The sequence below is a fragment of the Condylura cristata genome, unplaced genomic scaffold (assembly GCF_000260355.1).
Source record: "Condylura cristata isolate star-nosed mole 26May11 unplaced genomic scaffold, ConCri1.0 scaffold00002, whole genome shotgun sequence".
NCBI lineage: Eukaryota > Metazoa > Chordata > Mammalia > Eulipotyphla > Talpidae > Condylura > Condylura cristata.
Window position 1 is genome coordinate 62,466,261 of NW_004567103.1, and position 27,511 is coordinate 62,493,771.

The 27,511-nt window shown below is 36.0% G+C and overlaps 1 protein-coding gene across 1 annotated transcript in view; it reads right to left on the reverse strand.

The window, feature by feature from the left end:
* Window positions 1–6,575: 6,575 nt before the first annotated feature.
* Window positions 6,576–27,511, reverse strand: part of EPC2 (enhancer of polycomb homolog 2 (Drosophila)) — a 100,191-nt gene continuing 79,255 nt past the window's right edge. Inside the window, exons 8-14 of the mRNA XM_004674668.2 lie at window positions 21,438–21,527; window positions 19,843–19,988; window positions 19,401–19,744; window positions 12,214–12,350; window positions 10,370–10,529; window positions 8,812–9,145; window positions 6,576–7,837 (exon numbers count right to left, since the gene is read on the reverse strand). Of these exons, the coding sequence (XP_004674725.1) occupies window positions 7,765–7,837; window positions 8,812–9,145; window positions 10,370–10,529; window positions 12,214–12,350; window positions 19,401–19,744; window positions 19,843–19,988; window positions 21,438–21,527 (1,284 nt within the window). The 3' untranslated portion in view covers window positions 6,576–7,764. The remainder of the gene's footprint in view (window positions 7,838–8,811; window positions 9,146–10,369; window positions 10,530–12,213; window positions 12,351–19,400; window positions 19,745–19,842; window positions 19,989–21,437; window positions 21,528–27,511) is intronic.

Sequence of the window (27,511 nt, forward strand, 5' to 3'; positions counted from 1 at the left end):
ACCCCCTGTACCTATGGCCTGTGTGCATTAATAAGTCTTTAAAGGAAAAGAAACGGTAGTGGTCTAGACAAGAATGAAACTTAATGAACTTTATGTTGGAGCTCATGTCAGAAGACTTGTTAATGCATTCTATCAGAGGTGGCGAGGAAAGGGAGGAATCCATATGAATCTCAGGCACACTGGATGCCATATCTGAACTGGCAATGACTGGAGTGAACTTTGGTAGGATGGCGAGGTAGTGAGTTTAACAAGTTAGGGAGCATACAGGCAAAAATTGCTTGTATGTGGTAAACTTGGGTGTGAGACTTTCAAAAGAAAGCACAGGCTATATGTAGGAAAATGGAATCTAGAACTGAATTCTGGGATAAAGGGAGAACTGATTGAAAGTCATCAGAATAAAGACTATTTCAAATCTATAGCAGGGCAGAGTAGAGTTAGGGATCCTAGGAAAAAAGAAGCCCCAACATGCTGTGAAAACGTTAGGCAAGCAAAAATCTCCACAAAGTTTCTTAAGGGATGGTAATTTTGTTCAATTTCAAAGTACTGAATATACAGAAAGGGGGTACTGACGACCTTGGTCTAGAGCCTAATAGCCCCCAAGAACAGGGATTTGAAAAGGGGTAGTTAGATTACCAGAAGGGGAACAACTGTCTTTGAGCACGTTGATGTTTGGGGGGTGATTTGGGAACTGAGATTGCTTGAAATGGGAAGGTGTGAGTTATATTTAAAAATTACTGTAGAGAATTTAAGTAACCACAGTTTTAATCTATCATGAACTACATACAAAATAGAATTAGCTTTTTTTTTTTTAAAGATTTATTTATTTATTAGTACAGAACTGGGGTACAGGTCAGAGATGCGGAAGGTGAGAGGATTCACCAGAGACAGAGTGGGGAGCAGAACAGGCAGATCCACGAAGTACACTGCTGAGGGGAGCAGCGGGCGGGTCAGGAGAGGTCTGCCAGGCCATGTGGTCACCTCCGGGGCAGGCGGGGATCGAACTCATGCGGAAGCGGCTTTAGATTTTCAGTGCTGTGCTTTAACCCGCTGCGCCACCAGGGAGGGCCAGAATTAGCTTTTTAAGCATACTCTCTCACAACCTTAAAGGAACAAGGAAAAGCTTTATATGGAATTCTTCATAATAAGCACTACTTCTAGTGGCCAGGAAGCTTGTTTGGAGAGAATTAACGGGACTAGGGAAATCACAAAACTGTCCTTCTAGATGAAATAAATTGAGCTTCTTAGACTGACGTTAAAAGCTGACATCCTATATCTTCTGTATCCTCGATTTGAGTTCACGTGGTCATTGACTAAAATTTTCTGATGGCAATCACAACTAATAAGAAAAATTAGACTAGTCATTCTCAACCTCAAGTGCAACCAACAAACACCATCTGGTAAGTCACAAACAAAAGCCAATCAACCACATAAGTAAATAAAAGACTCAAAAAAAATTGTGGTTTCCTGTTTCATTTCTGGAAATCCTGAATCACACTGGCTGGGATGAGAACTACACATCTACATTTTATAAGTTCTTCTAGGCGCTTCTGAATGACATAAGTACTGGATGGGAATTACACTGATACTTTCTGACCACATATCCTTGTTACTGTTTCTACCTTCTCACCTCTAATTCTCAACACCTCTACTGCCTTAGCAACAGCAACACAACCACTCATCTCTACCCAGCTGCATTCTACCTCTGCATAGTTCTAAAGGAAATGAGAACTCTTTTCTCCTGGGATTGCAACCAGCCTCCCCTCTGCCCTCCAGCTTCCTTCCCCGACTACACTGTCCACTATCCTTTCCAGTGCATTCTTTCTTTAGCTGATCTCAACACAGGGATATTGTGTTGACAACAGCCTGGCTTATTTCCAAACTAGAGCAGACTGCCAGTCAAATCTCCAGGATTGTGGCATTTATGACTTACAAAGTAATAAAATGCTTGCATTAGCAAGACCTTAAATTGTTTTATACAAATGTCATTTTATTGAGATTAATCCAAGCTATCAAGATAGGGGAAGACTGGGGTGAGATATAGTGGGATGGAGTTAACCCAACAACAGGGATGTGACAGACATGCCCAGGCAACCAATACTTGTCTCCTACTATCTATGCTTTTGTGCAATGCCCTCCCCATGAGTGTGGGCAAGTTCTGTGACCTGCTTCTAAATACCAAAAATTGATAAAAGTTGAAAGGATTTTACAGATGTGATTAGGGTTCTTAATTAGATGACTGACTTAACTGAAAGACTTTGTGCAGAACATACTTTCCCATTGCTTCCTTTGAAGAAACTGATAGGCATGCTACACCCAAAGAAATTTTGTCCACAACTAGAGGAACTTACAAGTGGATTAGAAGCAGACCCTTCCTTCTTCAGTGTCCAGGTGAGAACACAGAGCAACTGCCTTCACTTCAGCCTTGTGTTAGATACCTGGCCCATAACAGGTTTTGTTTATAGTTGCGCTTATTCAATGGTAGAAAACTAACAATGACTGATGTTAAAAGCTGACATCCTACATCTTCTCTATCCTCAATTTCAGTTCATGTGGTCACTAAAATTTACTGATGGCAATGAGAACACATGAGACAGCAGACAGGAGCTGTGTGCCTGTGACCCTTGGTACCTTTGAGCGAGCAGGTAGTCTGGACAAGGTGTTGGTCTGCTAGGAGAACCGGTGTTCTTCCATGCACTAGAGATGAAAGGTTTTTAACATTGGTAAATGTAACAGGTCATTGCTTTTATGACAATGTGCTGTTTTCCAAATCAGTAGTTTGTATGCTGAAGATGAAATGGTTTTGCGTGTGAGAAGAGTCTCTTGCTGCAATGAAAGATAACTGCAGAATCCTAGGTTGATTTCTCTGAAGGGTCAATCCTCAGAGGTATTTTATCATCTTCACCAGCAATTTTACTCTAAACTAGTAAAGCAAGGGTTATATTCAAATTTGTAGTGTATTCTAAGCAGGGTTTCATAAAAAGATGTCTTTAGTATTCACAGGGCCCTCCCACTCTGAGATTGACCAAGCCTAAAATTTTATACTAAGTGTTGGAGATATACGTGGCTTCTCTACATTAAGATGTCTAGCTTTACAGTTAGCCACAGCCAAAAGTTCAAGTTGAAAAAAGAAGTCCCTCTTCCAGACAACAGAAAAAGCCATGGAAGGTAGATAGGGTCTGATTTGTTACCCACACTTTTTTTTTAAAAGATTTATTTGTTCATACAGAACTGGGGTACAGGTCAGAGGCTCAGGGGCAGCGAGAAGCTTCACCAGAGACAGCGTGGGGAGAACAGGCAGATCTACGAAGTACACTGTTGAGGGGAGCAGCGGGCGGGTCAGGAGAGGTCTGCCACGCCATGTGGTCACCTCCGCGGCAGGCGGGAATCGAACTCATGTGGAAGTGGCTTAAGCTTCTTAGTGCTGTGCTTTAACCCGTTGCACCACCAGGGAGGGCCTACCCACACTTTTTAATGGAGTAGGTATCAATACGTTACAACATCAGGGAAGATGGTTTTTCTGGAAAATGTTTTCTCACCTGGGGGAGGTGAGAAAGGAACTTGATTTCTAGAGCATCAAATCATGTAAAGTTGTTAGGGATTATCTTATTTAATTTTACCCATTTGTCCTATGACAAGTTCAGAGATGTAGATAAAGATCACTAGTAGGTTAAATGTGGTATACAGGACTAAAACTCAGCTCAACAAATTCTATTTTTCTGCACTGTATTTCCACCCCCCCCCTGAAAAATATGTACTTCTTGTGTCCATTTGTGGCTGTCAATGAAGTCAGTATTATTATTTCTGCATAAACTCAGCTGTAACTGCCATTCTCCTCAGTACTGTTGACAGTAACAACGTCATGTTTTTTAAAAAAAGGAGTAGTTGCAGACTAACTGAATGCTCAGTCTTAAACTCCACATAGTTTACTTCCTTGGTGAGAACCAACGACAAACCGGCCACATGTACACCTCCACTAACCTCTCTGTGTGGCCTCTATGGAGTTTCAGGAACTTGCTTCATGTAGAGAAGTGGAAACCACGGTCCAAAATGAACTAAATTGAGCCAAGTCTTCATCCAGATCAAGTTCCCATTGTCTTGTGCTGACTGGAAGCTTTGGTACTCACTGGTACTCACCGGAAAACAAACTGATTGGTTTGGGCTTGCCTCACAAATAGCTAGATGCTAGTTAGATCAAAAGCATTTGGTCTGAGAGGTGAAAGATAAACATTAACTACCTGGTGGTCAAAGCCTGGGGAAGATAATCTGTCACCTGTGAGTGGACTGAGAAATGCATTAAGTACTTTTGTGAAGAACACTTCATGTTAAAAATGGGAATAGCGGCCCTCCCTGGTGGCGCAGGGGGTTAAAGCACAGCACTGAGAATCTGCAGCCACTTACGCATGAGTTCGATTCCCGCCTGCCCCAGAGGAGACCACATGGCGAGCCAGACCTCTCCTGACCCGCCCGCTGCTTCCCTCAGCAGTGTACTTCGTCGATCTGCCTGTTCTGCTCCCCACTCTGTCTCTGGTGAAGCCTCTCACCGCCCCTGAGCCTCTGGCCTGTACCCCAGTTCTGTATGAATAAATAATCCTAAAAAAAAAAAATGGGAATAGCAGTTAGAAGTGTGGTGACTACTTAATACCTGGCTCAGTAACTTACCATGTATGTGATACAGGACAATTATCTAGCTTCTCTAAATTCCACTTTTCTGTTCTGTAAAATGGGAAAAATAATAGTATTTTACACATATTATTAAGACTAAATGAAAATGTCATTTAAAACTCTACATGCTCCATGTTTGTTATCATGCTGTGGTTAATGATGAATAAATACCTTTTCTTACAAGATACAGTAACTAGTGAATTACTCAAGATATGTTTAAACTTTTAGAAATTTAGCAGCTTGCCAAATTAGTTGAGGGACACCACATCTCAGTCAAAATTGTACTAGTAGTGATACACAGATTTTTCTCAGGAGTATACCATTTGTTCGAAAATACACAAATACAACAAAACACTCAGAAGTTTCTGAAATGTTAATCGTCCTTACTACTCTACCTCCAAATATAACCTTGATAACACTTAAGTGTAATTGCAAATACTATAGTCCGTATTTTTTAAAAAGACAATATATGTGTTGTATTTTTAAAATGTGCTCTCCAAATACTTTTATTTTTCTCTTGATCTTTTGCAAAAGAAAGACATGCAACACAACACAATCTCAAATATACTTAAGAACTATACCACAATAATTATGCATAATGATGATCTTGAATTACTGGCAAAGTATTACTCTCTTTAGAAAGGCATAAAAATAGTTTATAAATATCTTAGTCTATAAGATATATCCCAGTTCATGAGTTACCCTTTTGTTTAAAAAAAAACCTACTACTCACACCCTCAAAGAATACACTCTCCTAAGGATTCTAGAAGCTCAATGAGAACTACAGGTATCAACACTAGTTTTCTTAGAAAACCAGGAGATGATGGTTCACTGCCCAGTAGAGGACCAGAGAAAAACAGAAATGTTCTTTAAGTAAGGTGAAAACAACGGACCCATCACTAAAGCTGTGAAAAGCACTGGAAAAAACGTGTGTGAGAGTAACTGAAATGCCATCATAAAGTTAAGACCATCAAAATAAGGAAGGCTTATTTTTCTATTTTACTTTAAAAGGAACACATAAATTGGTCATCGGTCTTTCATAAGTTCTGGATTTGCCCCAGCTCCAGTAACTTTACAAATGGATAGCTCTTTTGTTTTAGTTAAGTGATTTATAACAGAAAAATCACATAAAGCAAACTCACTCATGCTTTACTTCAGTAAAATGGGAAAAAATGCTTTCGCTGAAATTGGCACTAGAGTTGTTTTAAGTTCTTAACAACACGGAGATACATCCAACTATAAGCAGAATGAACAGTCATAATACATATCAAATCAAAATTATTTCCTTTATATCATCATCAATGAGTTAACTCCAGAGGTAGTATGGCAGAAATGAGCATGGATCCTAGTAGGTCACAACCAATGAAGAAACTAAATTTATTTTTCTATGGTTTTGACCATAAATTGCTTTATACATTTATGACCTGAATAAAAACCACTCTCAGCAGAAATCTTGGCCCATTAATTCAACTGACACATCAATTTACAACTTTCAAGAATGCAGATATAAAAAATGTAAAGTATAAAATTATGTAAGTTTGAAATGGTTTTAATCATATTCATTAAAAATATTTACATTTCCCAGTACTTACTTGACAAAATCCCTTTGCAATATAATTCTACTCTAAACTTTTATATATAAAATGAGGCTCATTTATGAGATTTCAATGAATGTTATACTGCAAATCACTTACATTTCGTAAAATAGTTTAAGAACTTTTCATATCAAAGGTAGTTTATATTGGATTATCTGAAATCCAATAATGCCCACAGATGAGCTTCTTATAATTCTTTTCATTAATGCTTGGAAAGCACTGTGAAAATGAAAAGTGCTGTTAAGTGCTATCATCTCCTTAAATTTTCACTTATACTGTGTGCACATTGTGAAATAAACACATATGCAGCAATGTCCATGTTTTGATATGTATTTTTATTTCCCTGCAGTTTTCACTTATCAAGAACAAGTAACAGGGAAAGTTGTCTGAACTAGTGCATAAACAAACATTCTGAAACACCACTACACGTATCTAATTTACAAGAACCGTATAAAAAAAGTCACTAAAACACTACACTATGAAGGTGTCCAACGTTTACAGTCAGACTTTTTCCAACCCGTTACTTGCCTTGTAGCCACAGGAAAACTCTCCAAAATTGAAAAGACAATCTTGCCACAACCCTCCCCCCTCCCAACACCTGGGATGGCTCGATATCTAGACTTCCAATAATTATTGCAATGATATAATGCAATACATACCTGGTAAGATATCCTTTATGTGGTGTGTTACAGTTTTAAAGCCAGTTAAAATATGCAGTCTTCAGATAAAATGCAATCCTTGAAAAATTTCCTTATCTGCACAGTTTAAATGTGCTAGATGCATAATTTTTCCTAGTCCATTTTTTATGTGTAATTATTTTTTATAAACTGGTATTATAAATAGAAATATACATTCAAAATATATGGAAAAGTGAGTTACTACATTAAATTTGCATGTATCGATCCATCCCTTTCCCCTGCACAGTAATAGAAAATACTATTTTGCCTTGAACTTCATATTTGACAGTGAAATGCCACTAAAGTATTTACCAAAAAGTCCATCTAGTCAAATTGTGAAACAAAATGAACCAAGTGAAAACTTTACAGTTCCTTTAGAAAAAAATTACAAGAATTTCATTTCCTAGCTATGAATCTTTAACTTTTTAGACACAAAGTTGGATTTATTTTTACAAGATACAAAATGTAAACATGGCAAAATAAATAGTTAAAACAAGTGATGCAGGATCCCATTTCATGCTCATGATCCCATTAAAGAATTATTTTTTAAAATCCATTCAGTTGCAAATTCAAGTGCAAAAGCATGATGATGAATATCTACTATTCAAGTAACAGAAATAATATTGATGATACAAATAAACTATTTTACAAGGTAGTGATTTTCCCAATTTTACAAAATATACATCATATATCGATTTAACATCCGATATACTGTAGTCCATTTAGGTCCATTGTTACGCTCTGTGATCCACAGAGAGTCGCCTTTTGCATTCAGCTGGAATATGAATGACTGCACACCATCAGCACAGGTCAAAGCCACACGTTTTAGGTTATGTCACTTCCATAGCTACTGTTGTCTCTGCTATTCCATTTAAACCCAATCTTTCTGGTTCATGGTTCTCTCTATAATAAGGCAGAGTGAAATAAATATTAATACTCTCCAGAATGTTATTCACTTAGTATTTACAGATACTATTTTTTATGTAGCTATAGCTAAACATATACCTCACAAAAACAGTTCCAGGTTTTATAATTTATATATAGGAAGGAAGAGTGTTTTTTCTCACCTCAGAAATCCTAGTGATTCCCATTTACTTAGTTGTAACTAGTTATGTAGGAAAGATGATAACATACTATTTAGGTAGAAACCAATGATAAACTACTTATGATATATATAAAATACTACAAGTTATTTTACAATAGGTGAAGCATATGATGTACAAAAAGCACAATCATAATAAGTACAGTATTACTTAAACTACTCTCCACAATTGTCTAATTTTACAAGTTTATGATTATAAAGTTATTACCCCATGAAAATCAATTTTCTGATTAACTGTTCTCCTGTATAGTCAAAGAAATATAAAAAACACTCCAAAAATACATTGTATAGATTTAGTTAATTCCAGAATATTCTTAATCTTGATATATACATAGAATAATTTACTTTCCATTCATATATGATGTTGAAGAAAACACAAATTTTGATATTTAACACCTGACACAGAAGTTAAAAGTAGTAACTCTCACCTTCCAGATTGTCTAAACTACAAAAACTTTTAAGAGTACCTGACATTTTTAAAATAGACTCTGATATATTAATTTTGGTCTGATGGCTCCCAATTTACTGTTCCTTACCCTCTATTATCTCAAAATTGATGGTTAGCATTTAACTATCTTACTAGTGACTTAAACAAATAATCCAGGTCACAGAACTTTAAGCAGTAATCATTATTTATGAAAAAGCAACTCAATCAACAGATATCTACTGCTTGAACAGTAAAAAAATAGCCTTTCTCTTCCAATAGAAAACCCAGAAGAGACAGAATGATACTTAGAACACACTAACACACACACACACACACACACTCACACACCTTGCTATGCTGCTGATGGCACTGCTGGGAGTAACCTTTGGCACTCTGTCCATACTGGCAGCAACTGTGGCAAGTTTTAAGGCTGTTGGCGATGGTGCTGAAGTCCGTGTGTTGATATGCACATTGACTGGAGAAACAACACTGACATTATTGAGGTGCACTGCATTTGTCAGGCAGGAATTGTTCATGGGAAGTGTTTGAGGACTGGTTGTGCACAATGCTGGGATTAAGTGGTTTGTGGTAGTGTGGCCAACTGTCCTTACAAGCTGTACAGCTGAAATCCCTGGGCTGGATGATAAAGCCATATTGGTGGAGTATAATGTTTTAGAGGTTCCTGAAGGAGTGAAAAAAATCATTTAATTCATTTCATGAGATATTAAACTCTTAAAAACTAGCAGTTCAAAAATAAGCATGAATGTAAACATTTGTATTTTAATTAAAACCCAGACTAACTTTACATATAACAACCTCTCCAAAAAGCACTTTGGGACATTAAGTCCAATAGACTCACCTACAATAACTCTCGAAATACCTTCTTTTTTCATTGGCTTATATAAAGGTGTTTACAAAATATTCTACCCCCTCCATATTAGCAAACTGCATAATAGGAAAAAGAGGTCCTTTGTGGATGTAAAGGTCAGGTAGAAATAATAGTTGGACTTCCATTAGAATCTACAGCTGTAAGAACACAGCTGCAAGGAGGTGTCAAGGATCAATACAGTATTTGTAAAAGTAGAAAATCTCAGCATCTCAGCAGAAATTGAAGGATGACATGAATAGCAAGTCTTTTTTTTTTTAAGATTTATTTATGCATACAGACCTGGTGTACAAGCCAGAGTGGGCAGGAGTGATTAGAGGCTTCACGAGAAACAGAGCAGGGAGCAGAACAGTAGATCGACAAAGTACAGTGCTGAGGGAGCAGTGGGCAGGTCAGGAGAGGACTACCATGCCATGTGCATCACCTCTGGGGCCAGGGATCGAACTTGCACTGTAACAGCTATGGCTAGCTTGCAGTGCTGTGTGTGTCCTAACCCACTGTGTCACCAGGGAAGGCCCATGAATAGCAAGTCTTTAAGGACTCAGTGAAGTAAGAAGCTGAGAGAGTATTTTCACAGTAATTTGTATCTTGACAGGGGGGAGTCAGAGAAATAGGCCTATAAGTATGTAAGAGTGGATCGATAAACCAGATCTCAAACTTAATGACCAATCAGTCTGGATTATATTTTGCCTTTTTAGCAATGCATGAATGATTCAATGGTGATGGTTAGTGATCTTAGCTAAATGGGTTACTTAAAATATGAGGTAACTGACAATATGTGGATGAAATTAGGCAGGGTGGAATTACAAATGTAGATAATTCAGTGAAGATGGGATGAAGGAGAACAAGCTGTGACTTATAGAAGACATCCAGCTATTCCACCCCATCTATTCAGAGAATTCTAAAGAGCTCTGATAGTTTTCTTGAAACATTTTCCATTTGGATTTAAAAATCAAAATCATGTTAAGTCAGAGAGCTACAACTTTGAGATACTAAGTATCACATGAAACCAAACCTTACCTGAAGGCTGGACAACACCGTTTATGTTGTTGTGGCCAGTGTTCTGTTCCTTGGTTACTTCACTTCGACTTGGAACAGGAGCACTAACCACTGCGGATGCAGCAAAGTGGGCACTGGCTGAGTCAAGTGTTTTAGACATACAGTCAGAGGTGCTTGAGCCCTATAAAATAATTAAAATCAATTTTGTAGATGGGATTTCACATCTTGGGCCAAACCCAAGAGATTGCTTTTAATCTTTAACAGCTTTAAGTTCTTAGATTAAAAAACCTCTGGACCATTTTTGGAATGCCAGAAGTGTCTATTACTGAAATAGAACCAGTACATTAAAAAAACTAAACCCTTAGTGTTCTATTAAATTTCCCAGTAAGTGTTAATGAATATCTTTAAAAACACTTGATAATCTAGATTCTTAGGGGCAAAATGAAATCACAGAGATCACCAACAGTCATTTATATCAATATAAAAAAGGGTCTTGCCCTAAACTTCTAGTCAGCCAAGTATCTTTAGGCTGGTTACCCAAGAGACTCACAGGACTGAAACAGAGTCAACATTAATTGCTGTTCCTCTTGATTGTATATAAAACTGGTTAGTTATTATTAATGGCCAATATTCCTAAAATATGGAATGTTACAGGCATGTTGAGGCGTATTAAGTCACTGTAATTTTTTTTAAAAAAGATTTATTTATTTATGCATACAGAACTGGGGTACAGGCCTGAGGTGGAGAGGCAGTGAGAGGATTCACCAGAGACAGAGTAGGCAGCAGAATAGGCAGACTGAGGAAGCACACTGCTGAGGGAAGCAGTGGGCGAGACAGGAGAGATTTGCTGCACCATGTGGATCACCTCCGGGATTGGGGATTGAACTCGCACTGAAGTGGCTGTGGCCAGCTCGCAGTGCTGCAATTTAACCCACGTGTCACCAGAGAAAGCCATTTAGTCACTGTAGTTTTCATGTTGCTTCATGAAGGATGGCCAAAATCAGTGTACTGACCCTCTGAGAATGTGGTGAAATACTATGGACAGATCATGCACCAAGAGCTAAAAGCAAAATAGAGTTAACCTAATGAATACTTTTAGAATTAAGGAGGAACAAGACTCAAGACCTGTAACACAAATTCATTTTTCAAATGACATACACTTTGAAATATTTGAAATATACTTCGGAACCACTTTTTAGTGCCTCAAAACAAGAATATTTTATTCTTGTATAGTTCTGTAGACAGGAAGTCTGAAATGAGTTGTGTAGGGTCCTTATCAGGTGTTTTACAAGACTGGTTTCATCTGGCAATTACAGTCATATGAGTTATTTTCACTCTTATCCCAAGTATTTTAATTTAATGGTGCTTATGGACAACTTTAGGGGCAGTTCTTTTTCTGAAGGGGAAGTGAGATTCAAAGAGGCAAACAGTTACGGTGCTTTAGCTTTATTGGACAACTTAAGGGAATTATTTCTCAGCTCATAGAGTACATTCACTTACATACTACTTAAGAGGGAATGTGGAAAGGTACCCTTGGAAAAAAATTCGTTTAGGGGTTATGAAGAGGAGAGAATTTATGGTTATAGTTACTTCTATTGAGTTCTCGAGACTATTTTTAAAAATGTGGTCACTTCTTTCTTAAATTATAAATAATTGTATTTGGCTCTAATGCACTTCTCAGAAAATATAAACTAGTCCCTTAAAATTATATAAATTAACTGAGCACACTTAGGTATGATCCTTAAAATAAAAAGTTGCAATACCAAACACCAAATTTATCTTTTCTGATGTGACTAAAATTGAACAAAATTATGCAAGTTTGAGAGAAAGGAAAGGATATAATAATGATTAAAAGACAGCTTTACCTGTGCTTTTGGATGTGTCTGTTGTGAGGAATGCTGAGATTGCTGTTTCTGCTGTAGTTGAGCAAGTTGTTGTCTTTGCATTTGAACTAACTGCTGTTGATGTGTCTGAAACTGCTCTTCTGTAATACCCCCTGTCACTGATAAAGGACATAAATTTAAAAAATAAGTATGTTTAAAAGTATTTTTAATAATATAAGTAGAATACAACATAAGAGTACTCAACAATTAAGATGAAAACCAAATATAAATTACAATATACACCCATTAGTAAAATGACAAATCTTTCAGCAAAAATGGCTTCTGCCATTTTTATGACCTCATATCACAAGCTAAAGTAAGTTTCTATATGTGTAACAGTACTAATGTTGAGTATTCTGCCATTTTTTTCAGACTTTCCTTGAGATCACTCATAATTCTTTACACCATGGTGACTATATAATGAGGAAACATTGACTTATTAATAATAACTTATTATGCAATAAGCAAGCAGGACCATTTCCAAGGTTGTAAATGATGCCTACTGTTGGTTTTCACTTATGACAATGAAGTGAAAATACTTTTTTCTCTAATTATAAATCAGAGTAGAAGATATTCATCTAACATAAACATAAACCATTAAGTCAAGAGAGCTAATGTCTCAAATTATATCTATAAAAATATGGGGTAGAATATGGGGTAGAGAGATATAAACAAAATTTTCATTCACAGATATGCAAGTAGATCACTGATAGCTTTCTATCTTCTAAGTCAGTTATTGCCATAGAAGTTAGTACACTATTAGTCCAGAACATTAAAACTACATGACTATAGACACTACACTACATAATTTTGCTGCATTTTTCTTTGTTGCTTTCTGTCTTCTATTTTACCCAATCAACATTTTTTTTACTATGTATTCTGATGCAGAGTGCTTCACTATGAGTTAAGCGTGAATACAGAGAGAAATATAAGATGGTCTCTTCTACAGATATGAGTCCTACAGGATAGTGGGGAAGAAAAGATACACATAAATGCTAACTAATAAGAGTCAACCTTTACATGCAACTGAACAACCTAATCAATATGTCCTAGAAAAGTTCAGGCTGGACAACATATCCTTAAAAATCTCTTCCCTGATTTCACTGATCACTGATCAGTGGTTTAGAATCATGGATATAAAAGTTTGGATGTTTTAAAAAATGATAATCATTCCTTACTCCTTCCAAAGTTTTCTATTTAGTGGGCTTGAAAATGAGATATTTTAAAAAATACTGTAAGTTAGACATAAACAGCAAATTATGCATGGGATAGTTTATTTGCTGAAAAGAGGGATTTAGGCCACAGAGACTGGCAAAGTGTTAAAAAAATATTTTCATTTCTGTTCTGCAACATTATCATTAAACTTTATTAGATTATGAGGGAAAGAAAATTCTTAAATAGAAATTTGATTTTAAAAGACAAAAAACACTTGGGCCTATTACAGTGCTCACTCTAAAATTTTATTACCTGTATTTTTGAAGTGTACATTAGTTATCTTACTGAATTACCAACAAAATCAAATGTCTTTCTTTGAACCTGTTAAATTCATTGCAAGTGTTCTATTTTTAAAAAAAAAAAAATTCTAAATTTACAATCTTCAAAATCAAATGAAAATATGAAGTATTCATGAGTTTCCAGCTGTTTGAAAACCTTGGGAAAGAGATGAAAAATAATTTATTAGAAACAAAGGCAGGGAGGAAAAAACCTTTAAGTTAAACCCAAATAAGTCTGTTTAAGCCCTACTTGTACAAAAAGTTCAAAAGAAATGGAACCTGGAACCTAGTGTTAGCATAGCCTTCTTCCTCAAATCCAGTGTTACATTTTTCCAGACGTAAGGTTTATCTTGTGTGAAAAGGTGAGAATCACAGTGGCTAACTTTGAGGAATAAACCAAGTAAAGAGAAGATACTTTTAGTGGCTATCTCAAAATCAAGAGAAATGAGAATGAGAATTTTTCCAAAATCTTTTATGTCAGTCAATAAAATCTTACCAATTTATAATGAAGTATGTATCTTCATCAGTAGAACAAATTACATTTCTTTTCATTAAATAAGTTAGTTTTGTTTTATAGTCCTTGGCTAACAAAGGTTTGCCAACTAGAGATAGTTAGGCAATAGAAATACTTATGTATTTATTAAAAATGGACACTGACAGGGCCCTCCGTGGTGGCACAGCACTGAGAAGCTAAAGCCACTTCCGCATGAGTTCGATTCCCGCCTGCCCCGGAGGTGACCACATGGCGGGGCAGACCTCTCCTGACCTGCCCACTGTTCCCCTCAGCAGTGTACTTCATCGATCTGCCTGTTCTGTTCCCAACTCTTTTCCTGGTGAAGCCTCTCGCCGCCCCTGAGCCTCTGGCCTGTACCCCAGTTCTGTATGCACAAATAAATAAATCTTTAAAAAAAAAAATGGACACTGATAAAACTACACGTGTTTTTGAGATATGTTTATTTGTTACCTGGTCTTGTTGAGACCACTAAGTGCTAACTGATGAGGGATACTATCCTTTTACACAAAGAGAAATCAAAATCCCAAGACTTAATCCAGATTATTCAAATTAATGACTAGTGTTATTTAATCTTTTAAAAAGTAAGTTGACTTTGGGGACTCCCTGGTGGTTTAGGGGTTAAGTCTCAGTGTTATCGCTGGCTAAGGCCTGATATGTCTACGAGATTTTACACTAGTATTGTAATTCTCAAACTCGAGCATCAGTCTCTTAAATAATCAAGCCACAGAAATATTTTAACAGCAATAAACCTTTTAAAGTATCTGTATCTATTTGTATTATTTCATAAACTAAAAATAAAAATCTAAAAAATAAATTCTGACCTTCTAGATGACCATCTCACAATACAGTATGCTTGTACTTTTCTAAAACAATCTTTTAACTTAAATGCAGTGTTTCTCCAAGTAATCTAAAACAATACATACTTAGGGAATCATGAAATTTGAAAATACTGGCTTAGACCAACTTTTCATAGTTCAATGAAGAAACCCTAATGTGAGAGTAAAGATTATCTAAAACCCAAAATGAATATATTATTTAGCATTTCTCCATTGAGAGGCTTTTGTTATAAAAATTTTATAGTAACAATGCTAGTTACATGCAATTTTTTGTTTTGATTGGGATGGGGAGATCCTATTTTAAGCCTTCCGGGTTACACTGAGGAGAAAGGTGGAAATTCACATGAACCACAGGAGTGATTCTGAGGACAAATGTGGCAAACCTTGAAAGCTGACATTATCAGTCCAGGTTTACACCCATCATATAATAAAAGCTCATAGCTGCTAAAGGCAGGTTAGCAAACACACAATACTGGGGTTGAGGGGGAGGAGAAAGGTGATGTGAAGGTGAGAGAGTGAGGGCAAGAGACAAGAAGTAAAAAAGGAGATGTGATAAAGAAAACAGACTAAAGATGCATTTGATGCCTGATATTCAAGCTAAGTAGTTATAACTGAAATTTTACTTCCCTTAGCAGTCAAACTAAAATCTTTCAATTCCTAAAATCTTACTATTCTCATCTTTGGAAGCAACACAAACACCTGCCCTATGTGACACCCACCCCCCCATACTTCTAAGTATTTCCCATTAGTTAGTAAAGCATAATTTTATCTATCTGAAAACTTTCATGCATGCAAACATTTTATAGCAGTTTAAGAAAGAATGAGATGACAGCTGAGAAAATTTAAAGTCAGGTATTTTTCTTGGAAAACTGTCCAACATACCGACATTGGTAAAGCTATCTGAAGCTGGTCAAAAAAGGCTGTTGGTATCTATCTTTTCAACATAGCAAGACAAAAAAGAAATGGAGAAAAAAAAAAAAGTTAATTTGCAACCATGTACTGGTCAAAACCAAAATTAAATGTAAATTTGTCCTGTTCTTCAAATCTGAACAAGCAAAGCTACTTTTAGGTGAGAAGTATATTTGTGGGGGAGAGAGGGCTAGATTTAAGAACTCCATATTTGAAAGAAAATAAACAACACTAGATTTTCAAGTTATTAAAAACATAACAATTTATATAAAGTGTGCTATATTTGTCATGTGCTGCAAACTCTGGTAAAGGTAAGGATTATTGCCTTGTAAAATTTAAAACACTTAATCACTTAACACAATTATATACCAATGCTGTGTATATAACTACGTATATACACTAACTACGTATGAAATTAATTTTTCTTGATTATTCACTTGCCACATTCCACACATTTTATATTTCCTTTCTCTCTGATTCTATTGAAAAAAATTTTTCTGTTAAGAAAATAAACCTTTATTTTAGTTAAGTGTTAAGTCCCTTTGCTTTAAAATGAAGTCTTTACTCTTAGTTCTTCTAATACCTAGGTTACATTTCAATCTGCTTTCATTTAAGTACAATACTGAAAATAGTAATCTGAGTATATTTAGGACACAGGCTTAGTTTTTAAGAACTAAGGAAACTGATACAAATATGTATTACTGTCAAGTATATTAGGTTTCAATTTCAGATTAAATTTGCCTTTATATGCTGGATTCCCACCTATGAAACAGAAAATCAGTATTCATATTTCTGCTAGTTCAGTGATACTCTCACCAGTTAAAATATATTAAAGGTACACCTGCTGCTCCTGTGATCAAGTCCACAAAAATAAACAGAAGGCCAAAGTGTTAAAGACACAAAAATTAAAAGGAACCAAATATGTGATGATTCAATTCTTTTGTATACATTAATCAAAATTTAAATAAAACTGGCCCTCCCTGGAGGCGCAGCGGGTTAAGGCACTGCACTGAGAAACTAAAGCCACTTCCGCATGAGTTCGATTCCTGCCTGCCCCGGAGGTGACCACATGGCGTGGCAGACCTCTCCTGACCCGCCCGCTGCTCCCCTCAGCAGTGTACTTCGATGATCTGCCTGTTCTGCTTCCCGCTCTGTCTCTGGTGAATCCTCTCACCCTCCGCATCTCTGGCCTTTACCCCAGTTCTGTATGAATAAATAAATAAATCTTTAAAAAAAAAAAAAAAAAAAATTTAAATAAAACTTTGTAAAAACTCCTACATCCTTACTTTTAGGTACATGAAGTGCTTTCCATCAATACTGACTGAATTATAATAAAATTCACTTAAAATTATCTTATCAGATTTTCACTTAAAATTATCTAATCAGATTTCTAATTATGTAACGAATATAATGGAATTGCCATGGCTTTTACAAAAATGCTGTTAAAAGATAATTCTCATATATTTATACACTCATGCCTAATATTTTGAAGCAAAAATACTGCTAAAAACAAGTCTTGTGCCTCACAGAAATGAAAGTTTCAAACAAAATTCTTTACTACTAAAAAATATATATTTCAAGGACTCAATTTAAAAATAACAATTCTAATTCAATGCTTAAGTTTTGAAATTTTTCAAGGGAAAAAGAAATTGTATTATCCTGAGAGTACTGAAAAACATTAAGACAGGAAAAAGTCCACAAACCAAAACAGCTTTCTGGTGTTCAAGGGAGCAGAGAAAAAAAGCACAATTTAAGAGATGTTATTGTCTATATTAACATCATACAATTGTGATTTAAGTTCTCTCAGAAGGGCATGCACGTCTTGGACAATACTATAAATGCTTAGTTTTATGTCGATGTATGGTAGTGCTATTTAATTCCAGAGATGATTATTACGGTATTATTCAAGTCACAATGAGCTATATTATGGACCAACATATACATAATATTGATACAATAACATATACAACATATATTACACATTTTCTGCAAAAGAGTTCAGTCAAATCTAGAGTTTACTGGGAACATATAGTAGAAAGCTGAAAATATCTGGCCATGTTGGAAAAGGAAAATATTAAAATCACTTTTTATATGGTAGAAAGAAGCTCAACCTAACGTCAATTCTAACTATCTACATAAGATATTTTTTAAAACTCTTTTGGCAAAAAATATTTTGTGTAAATTTGGGTTCCATAATTTGAATCTATGCAAATAATCAGAACAATGTCTTAAAGTTGGCTAAAAGGAAGACTTGACCTAATATTCATCAACTTCCTACTATCTTTAGATTTCTAAGAATCCTGCCAAATCATATTAGTTATTTATTCATTTCAGCTTCAAAAGCTCATTAAACTTCACAGACTCATGAACTTTACATAACAGGATGCCATTTTCCTTACCTAAGTTCGTCTAGGAGAAAATTAACCAACTAATTTGGAGAAATGATATGCCAACTTCCAATCATTCAAACAAATCCAATTTTCCATTACAACCTTTGAACAGATAAATGTCTAAGTCAAATTTGAAAATAAGCAGTTCAGTAGCTAAAAAAGCTGAACACTATTGAGCCCAAATTTCAAGCTAAAGTGGATTGTAAATCACTTTTAAAACACAGTAATTTTACATATGAAATAATTTAGAAATACACGTTTTACAGAAAGAAAGGTATCAACAGTGTTAGTGAGTTAAGCCACATCTAATTTTGTCACTGGATACCATGCATTATTTGCAATGTATGCATTATAAAGACAGATTTATAAATTACACATACTTGTGTACGTGGTAGAGAAAAACCTACCTACAGAAAACAAATTATATTTTAGATATACTAAATATCACACATTAGTTACAATATACAGGTCATAAAAATACTAAATTGAGCACAATGTCTCTTAATTTAAAAAAAAATTCCAACTCAATTATAGTATTACTAGACAAAAATTACAACTATTCATCAGGAACCTCTTAAAAACTCATTTTTCAAAAAGGAAGCTTTTGAAGTTGCTGTCGAGGAGCAATGCTTCTTACATTTAAGCAAAGTTGACACAGAAAATTGAAAAATTTCTTTAACAAAAGCACACCCTATTGTGCTGATTATTATCTGGTAGCAGCTTATAAACCACTTTGCCCATAGAGAATACCCTCCACATTCTGCCTACACATTCACCACACAGGCATACATATTGAAAATATGTCAGTGTTTCTGTCAGTTAGGACATTTTGTTAATTATGTGAATCACAATAATATGGCTGAGTTTTTTAGGTTGGGAAAAAGAAAATGTAGTAAGCTGAGCTTCTTTCCTAGTGGGATTACAAGAAATAAACCTTTAGAATTTACCATGAGAGTTTATTTAGTAGATAACGAAAATTAGGAAGAAAAGAGTATCAGCAAATGCTTTTAACATAGTGATCGCTTACCTGATATGCCATTCTTGCTGGTGTTCAATAAAGCTACAGATGCTGCAGAAACTCTTTTATTGTTCACAGTCTGCCCTGGTTTTCTTGAGGTACATTCTTCACTATCACTGTCCTGTAAATTTAGTAGCCTTGGCTGGAAACACTGTAGTCGACATGATCTGATATTGCTTAATATTTCAGAAAGGGACAGTCTATTTTCACAATGTTTACTGGAAGCATTGGTCCGAGAGAAATTAGAAGAAAAGTCTATGGTTTGGGAAGAGCTTGAAAAACCATTCAGCATTTCAGGATCTATCTGTTTCAGGATCGGGTCATGTTCTGTGGCTATTCGGTCCATTATGACCCTGAAAGGCAATACAAAACCAGATATTACCTGAAAGTTAATTTTCTCTATACCTTTCCTTTTAGCTTAACAAAAACCCAAGTCAAAACAAAAGTTTACCTTCCACCTCTGCCAATCCGTCTCCTTGCAAATCCTATACATCTTCTTGGTACTGTGAGTGTTGTAAGGCAGTGCCTGTATCTCAGCTTATCGAAATCTGCCAATTCTGAGTTTTCAAAATTATGGGTAGCTTGGTCCAAACGAGGCTACAAAGAAAGAAAAAGAAGGTAGAACTTATGGAGTAAATCTGAAATGCAAAAAACTTAAATCATGACAAAAATAAAGTGTACAGTATTAGCAGAACATTTACAATTTAGATATAAAACTGTAAAATTGGGACTTAAATGATATTAGCAAGGTAAAAAGTTCTATAAAACTGAATCAAAAGTTCACTTACCAAAGCAATTCAAACTGAAATTAGTTTGTAAAGATGAATACATTTAGGGTTAAAAGACATCTGTGTTAAAGAATAACATGGCCTTTAACATTTAGGTAAAAGTAAAGATGATGTAGATAGTAATTTACAGGCTTCCTACTGAGATAAATTGAAAAGGAAATTTTCTTGGACTAAAAGTTATACTTAAAAGGTATGCATGGATTAGTCTGAAACATCCTTTTTTAAGAATGAACAGCACATTTCTTTGTCTTTCCATTCCCTTTATCATTTTGTCTGTGCTTTACCACTTCACCTTCCTTCTAACTCTGTAACTGTTCTACATTAAATACACCCACTTCCTGAGGAAGTTGGAAGAGTTGTAAGGCAAGATAAATATCTCCACAAAGCTTATATGAAAAGCTATCCTCCTTACTCTATAGTTACACCTTTTCTAAAAATTGGAAGATAGGGTCATTCCCTGAAACCATGTGGTACCAACCTGACGTAATAGTACTAAGCAACTTCTAAGTGTACCAAAAAGTTATTTGATAAAACATTAACATTAAGGGGCCTCCCTGGTGGTATAGGGGGTAAGTCTCAGTGCTATCACACTTACCACCTTACAGCTTAGGCCTAAGTTTGATCGCCAGCCAGGGAGCTAATCCACATTTAGCACAAAAGACCTCTCCTGTCTCACTTGCTGCCCCTCTCTGCAGTATATTTCAGTAGATCTGCCTGTTCTGCTCCCCACTCTGTCTTGGTGAATCCTCTCACTGTCCTGGCCCCAGCCCCCCAACCCCTATGTTTCTGGCCTACACCCTAGTTCTTCTATACATAAATAAATAAAATATTTCTAAAAAAATTAACATGAGGGAAATTTAAAAATGATTCCTTTATATTTGATACTTACTGGATATGTATGCACAAGATTAGCTTGCCTAGTAGGAAATGTCAATAAACAGCCAGAACTAACAAAAGTTCAACTAGGGATTTTAGTGGTACCTAACTAAAGCAATGACATCTAATTTTAGTGACTACTGAATCCATAAAGTCCAAAATGAAATTAGTTTTCTAATATATGAGGAGTTATTAATTTCCAAGCAAAGAACGCAAGATATCTTTTGAAAGGACCAGCTTTAGAGTATCTTTATTGGTATCTACAAGAAAATATAAGAAAATGTGATGGGCTTCCCACTTTTAGATCAAGACTAAGTCACCTTGGCATGAGTTACCTGTGAATTCCAGTTCACAAAAACACCACAAAAAATAAAGTTCTTACAGCATAATACTGGCATCCTGCCCGCCTCCTGAAAGCACAGGGACCATCAGGATCATTTTCTTCTTCGGGTTCTGATACTGGGGATGGTACCTAGAAAAAAAGAGGTATGAATCAATCTACTTAAGAATTATCAAAAATTGGCCCTCCCTGGTGGTGCAGCGGGTTAAAGCACAGCACTGGGAAGCTAAAGCCACTTCCGCATGAGTTTGATTCCCCCCCCTGCCCCGGAGGTGACCACATGGCGCAGCAGACCTCTCCTGACCCGCCCGCTGCTCCCTTCAGCGGTGTACTTCCTCGATCTGCCTGTTCTGCTCCCCACTCTGTCTCTGGTGAAGCCTCTCACCATCCCTGCACCTCTGGCCTGTACCCCAATTCTGTATGCACAAATAAATAAATCTTAAAAAAAAAAGAATTATCAAAAATCAATAATTAAATCTTTGTTATCTGATCACAAACTGTAAATCACTCCCAGTAAATCACAAAATGAAGTGAACTTCCCAAAAACATACAAAGACTAGAAAAACTTTCTGTAGCTAATCATTGTTAACTTTAATGGAGGAAAGTTCACACAGAGTGACTTACTTTCTCCTGAACATGTAAATGGCTTCAAACTTAAAGTGTGCTACTGTTTTATAGATCTTGCTTACATTTTTTAAGTAATGTATGTGGCCATAAGTACACAGCAACTTTATCTTTCTGTAATACAGTATGAAACCAGTAGTTTAAAATGACTTATAACTAGCCCTCCTTTCCAAGATAGTCACAAAATCATCCCTTCCCTACTTTTTGAGATCACTTTCTAGACTTAGAAGCAGAAAACTAAAACACAGAAAACATGTTAATGATAACCAGACTGGTTACAGAGAGAAGTGACACGCTCACCACCGAACAGCAAAAAGAATAAAAAACACTTTAAAAAAGCTGTCACACAGGAAAAAGGAATACAAGGAATCCAAATAGGGAAAGAAGAAGTAAAACTTATTTGCAGGCGATATGTTAATTTATATGGAAAACCCTAAAAGCTCCACAGAGGAACTAATCAAAACCATCCAGTTTAGCAAGGTAACAGGATATAAAATCAACACACAAAAGTCAGAGGCTTTCCCATACACAAACAACCAATCAGAAGAAGCAGAGATTAAAAAAAAAAAATCCCCTTTTCAATTAAAACAAAAAGAATCAAATACCTGGGAGTCAACCTAACAAAAGAGGTAAAAGACCTCTACAAAGAAAATTACAAAACACTGTTAAAAGAAATACAAGAAGACACCATGAAATGGAAAGACATCCCCTGCTCATGGATCGGGAGAATTAACATCATCAAAATGGCCATTCTGCCAAAAGCAATATACAGATTTAATGCCATCTCAATAAAAATCTCAATCACATTCTTCAAAGAAATAGAAAAAATGTTGATGAGATTCATATGGAACAACAAAAGACCTCGAATAGCTAAAACCCTCACGTCTAAGAAAAATCAAAATGGAGGCATTACAATCCCAAACTTCAAGCTGTACTACAAAGCCATAATAATCAAAACTGCATGGTACTGGAATAAGAATAGACATACGACCAGAGGATTCGAATAGAAAACCCAGATATAAACCCACGAGTTTATGGACACCTAATTTTTGACAAAGGAGCAAAGAAGATACAATGGAACAAAGAAAATTTGTTCAGCAAGTGGTGCTGGGAAAACTGGGAAGCTACATGCAAAAAAATGAAGCTAGATCACCGCCTCACTCCAGTCACAAAAATCAACTCGAAGTGGATTAAAGACCTAGACATAAGAATGGAAACCATAAAATACCTAGAAGCAAAGATGGGTCAAACATTACATGACATACACTTCAGCGACATCTTTAAAGACAGAGCACCCAACACCACAGTAGTAGTGAAGGCAAGGATAAATAGATGGGACTACATCAAGTTAAAGAGCTTCTGTACAGCAAAAGAGACATTACAAAAAACAAACAGACAGCCCACTAATTGGGAAAACATTTTCTCACACAAAAGTAGTGATAAAGGACTGATCACAAGAATATAAGGAGAATTGATGAAACTCAACAAAAATAAACAACCCCATCAAAAAATGGGCAGAAGAGCTAAAAAGACACTTCTCCAAAGAGGAAATGCAGATGGCCAACAAGCATATGAAAAAATGTTCAACATCATTCGTAATAAGGGAGATGTAAACTAAAACCACAATGAGATACCACCTCACCCCAGTGAGAATGGCACATCTTCAAACAACTAGCAACAACAAATGTTGGCGAGGATGTGGAGAAAAAGGAACTCTCCTACACTGCTGGTGGGAATGCAAACTAGTACAACCACTATGGAAAACTGTTTGGAGGTTCCTCAAACTGCTAAACATGGAGCTTCCTTACGACCCAGCAATCCCACTCCTAGGTATCTACCCAAAAGACACAAAAACACTGATACAAAAAGATACCTGCACCTCCATGTTTATTGCTGCTTTATTTACAATTGGAAAAACATGGAAGCAGTCCAAATGCCCAAAAGTAGATGACTGGATTAAAAAGATGTGGTACATATATACAGTGGAATATTACTCAGCAACCAAAAAAGAGAACCACATGTCTTTTGCAGCAACTTGGATGGAGCTGGAAAAGATCATGCTTAGTGAGATAAGCCAGAAAGAGAAAGAAAAATACCGGATGGTTTCACTCATAGCAGGAGTATAATAAACCAGGCGAGAAAATAACAAGAATAATGAACAACCATATACCAGAGACATGTTGTGGGGGTGGAGTGGGGAATGGGATCAAATACTGGGGAGTGGGGAAGGAAGTGCACGGGATTATGGTGATGGCACATGGGTGACTTGGTGATGGGAAACCCGCAGGGATTACAATTGAGATGGAAAAAAAAATGTACAAAATGATGTAAAAATAAACTGTTATAAAATAATAAAAATAAAATAAAATGCAAAAAAAAAAAAGCTGTCACATATTAAAAAACATTCTGCCTGGAACCATGTAACAATAGGCCAAATATCCCTATGTGAAATGAGTGGACCCTAGGACAGCACTGATACATTAGAACACAAGTTATATATATCATAACAGATTAAATAATATACAAATAAACTCTGATATGGCAGGGAAATAATATGGTTTAGATAAATTTCTATCCATGTATTTTGTTAAGTACCAAACAAGTTTTGGTATTTAAGTTTCAGTTGTCTGGCAATTTCACTTTGGGATATATTCTTTTTCTGACAATGCTGACTCAAGTATTTACTTGCAAATTTTGAATCTCACAACTCCCTCCCTTCCTGTTTGGAGAGGAAAAATGTATTCTCTAAATTATTTCCAAATGATGGTATTTACAACTGAATAGGGTCATACAGGGGAGAAAGGAATTTGCTTAAGGCTCCAAGATACCACCACCAACACTATAGGGGAAGATACAGAAACAGCAACCTGGGGGTGATTCTTCTGGGGAAACAAGCCCCAAGCCTGAAATTTTAAAGGAAATCCCAAATGTGAAGTTTTACACTTTGGTTCCTTTGCAAATTGTCTTTCTCTTCTATAATACACATAGGAAGTGTCAAAACAAAGTCCCAGAATTTTTTGTATAAAGACCATCACTCCTTCCTCCTAATTACCATTTCCCAGGATTTAGTCAGAGACAGAAGAAGAAAGAGTTGCTGCTAAGAAAACTGGAAGCATGAATAAGAAAACATAGGGTTTAGTTCTACTTTGCTGCAATCAGTTGGGTAAGTCTGGTTAAAATATTTGTTACCTTCACAAAAATATACGGAGAACTGATGAAACTCAACAAAAATGAAGTAAACAACCCCATCAAAAAATGGGCAGTAGAGCTAAAAAGACACTTCTCCAAAGAGGAAATGCAGATGGCCAACAGGCATATGAAAAAATGTTTAACATCACTCGTAATAAGGGAGATGCAAATTAAAGCCACAATGAGATACCACCTCACCCCAGTGAGAATGGCACATCTTCAAACAACTAGCAACAACAAATGTTGGCGAGGATGTGGAGAAAAAGGAACTCTCCTGCATTGCTGGTGGGAATGCAAACTAGTACAACCACTATGGAAAACTGTTTGGAGGTTCCTCAAACTGCTAAACATGGAGCTTCCCTATGACCCAGCAATCCCACTCCTAGGTATCTACCCAAAAGACACAAAAACACTGATTGAAAAAGATACTTGTATCCCCATGTTTATTGCTGCTTTATTTACAATTGGAAAAACATGGAAGCAGCCCAAATGCCCAAAAGTAGATGACTGGATTAGAAAGATGTGGTACATATATACAATGGAATATTACTCAGCAACCAAAAAAGAGAACCACATGTCTTTTGCAGCAACTTGGATGGAGCTGGAAAAGATCATGCTTAGTGAGATTAGCCAGAAAGAGAAAGAAAAATACGGGATGGTTTCACTCATAGCAGGAGTATAATGGACCAGGCGAGAAAATAACAAAAATAATGAACAACCATAGACCAGAGACATTCTGTGGGGGTGGAGTGGGGAATGGGATCAAAAACGGGGGGGAAGAGAGAAATACATGGGATTAAGGTGGTGGCACAGGGGTGATTTGGTGATTGGAAACCCGTGGGGATTACAATTGAGATGAAAAAAAAAATGTGCAAAATGATGTAAAAATAAACTTTTTAATAAAAAAAATATATATTTGTTACCTTAAGCATATGATTATTTTTTTTAAGATTTATTTATTTATTTGTATAGAACTGGGGTACAGGCCGGATATGCGGATGGTGAGAGGATTCACCAGAGACAGAGTGGGGAGCAGAACAGGCAGATGGACGAAGTACACTGCTGAGGGGAGCAGTGGGTGGGTCAGGAGGGGTCTGCCATGCCATGTGGTCACGTCCTGGGTAAGGCAGGGATCCAACTCATGAGGAAGTGGCTTTAGCTTCTTAGTGCTGTGCTTTAACCCGCTGCGCCACCAGGGAAGGCCAGCATATGATTATTTCAATGATCATTTTAGCAATAAAATCTTGACTTTGTTAAGACCGTAAATAACTGCCTCACTGAATGATGTCCAACTATAACTAAATGCTTACTTATTCCTTAACAACATGAGCATACAACTGTAAAAATTAATGAGACTCTGTATACAAGCACATGGAAACCTAAAAGTTTCAAATGCAACTATCATATGGGTTGGGAGTTGGTGACATTTTGAGTAAACAGAAAACTTTAAAATAGCAATGACGATCTCTAAATGAATGAGATGTGCACATGACTTACTAGTGTGTGTGCACTAGTGCTAAGTGTGCCCTAAATATCAGGCTGGATGACTTATTACAGTAATAAGGGAAAGTTTCTACAGTTCCCAATATCTTGTGGTGTCATTCCTAAAGAATCAGGGATGTATAGCAAACCTTTATGAGCCTCACTAGTACCTCTAATATAAAGCTAACCTGCACACATGTCATAATCTCACTTAAAACTGTTTAACAATTTCCTAGTGTAAATGTAGATAGAAGCATTTGCCATACAGCTAATACTCTAGGCATCATTCTGTTTACTCCCCTTCCCTCTCTGTGTTTCATGTTTCAGCAAAACTACTACTAGAAGCAGGAAACTTCTAGCAGTTTATTCTACTATACAGTCTTCTTTACATAGAGAAGTTTCCTACACTTTCTATTTGGAAAACTTTTAGTACAGTTTTCCTCATTCTTTAAAAATGGTCATCTAATGTCCTGTGGCTAGTCCAAGCTCGTCTGAGTCTTAACTGGAAGATCCCACAACAAACACTAATCTCATTAAGTGTTTTCAAGAACACACTAAACATGAAATTTAAACATATAAATTAAAATGCATAAGAATGCTAAAATATCTGGATAGAACAAATAAACTAGTAACAAGAGGATAAAGACAATATAATTTTATGTAAACATTATATTTAATATATTTACAACAGTAAATGTTTTATAGTTTTGTTTCCAAACCTATCTGTGATGCTGGTATTTAAAATATTTCTTCTTTTAAACCAATAAGCCAAAATGTTAAAATATGACAAAGTTTATTACAGTATTCTCTTCTATTCTCTA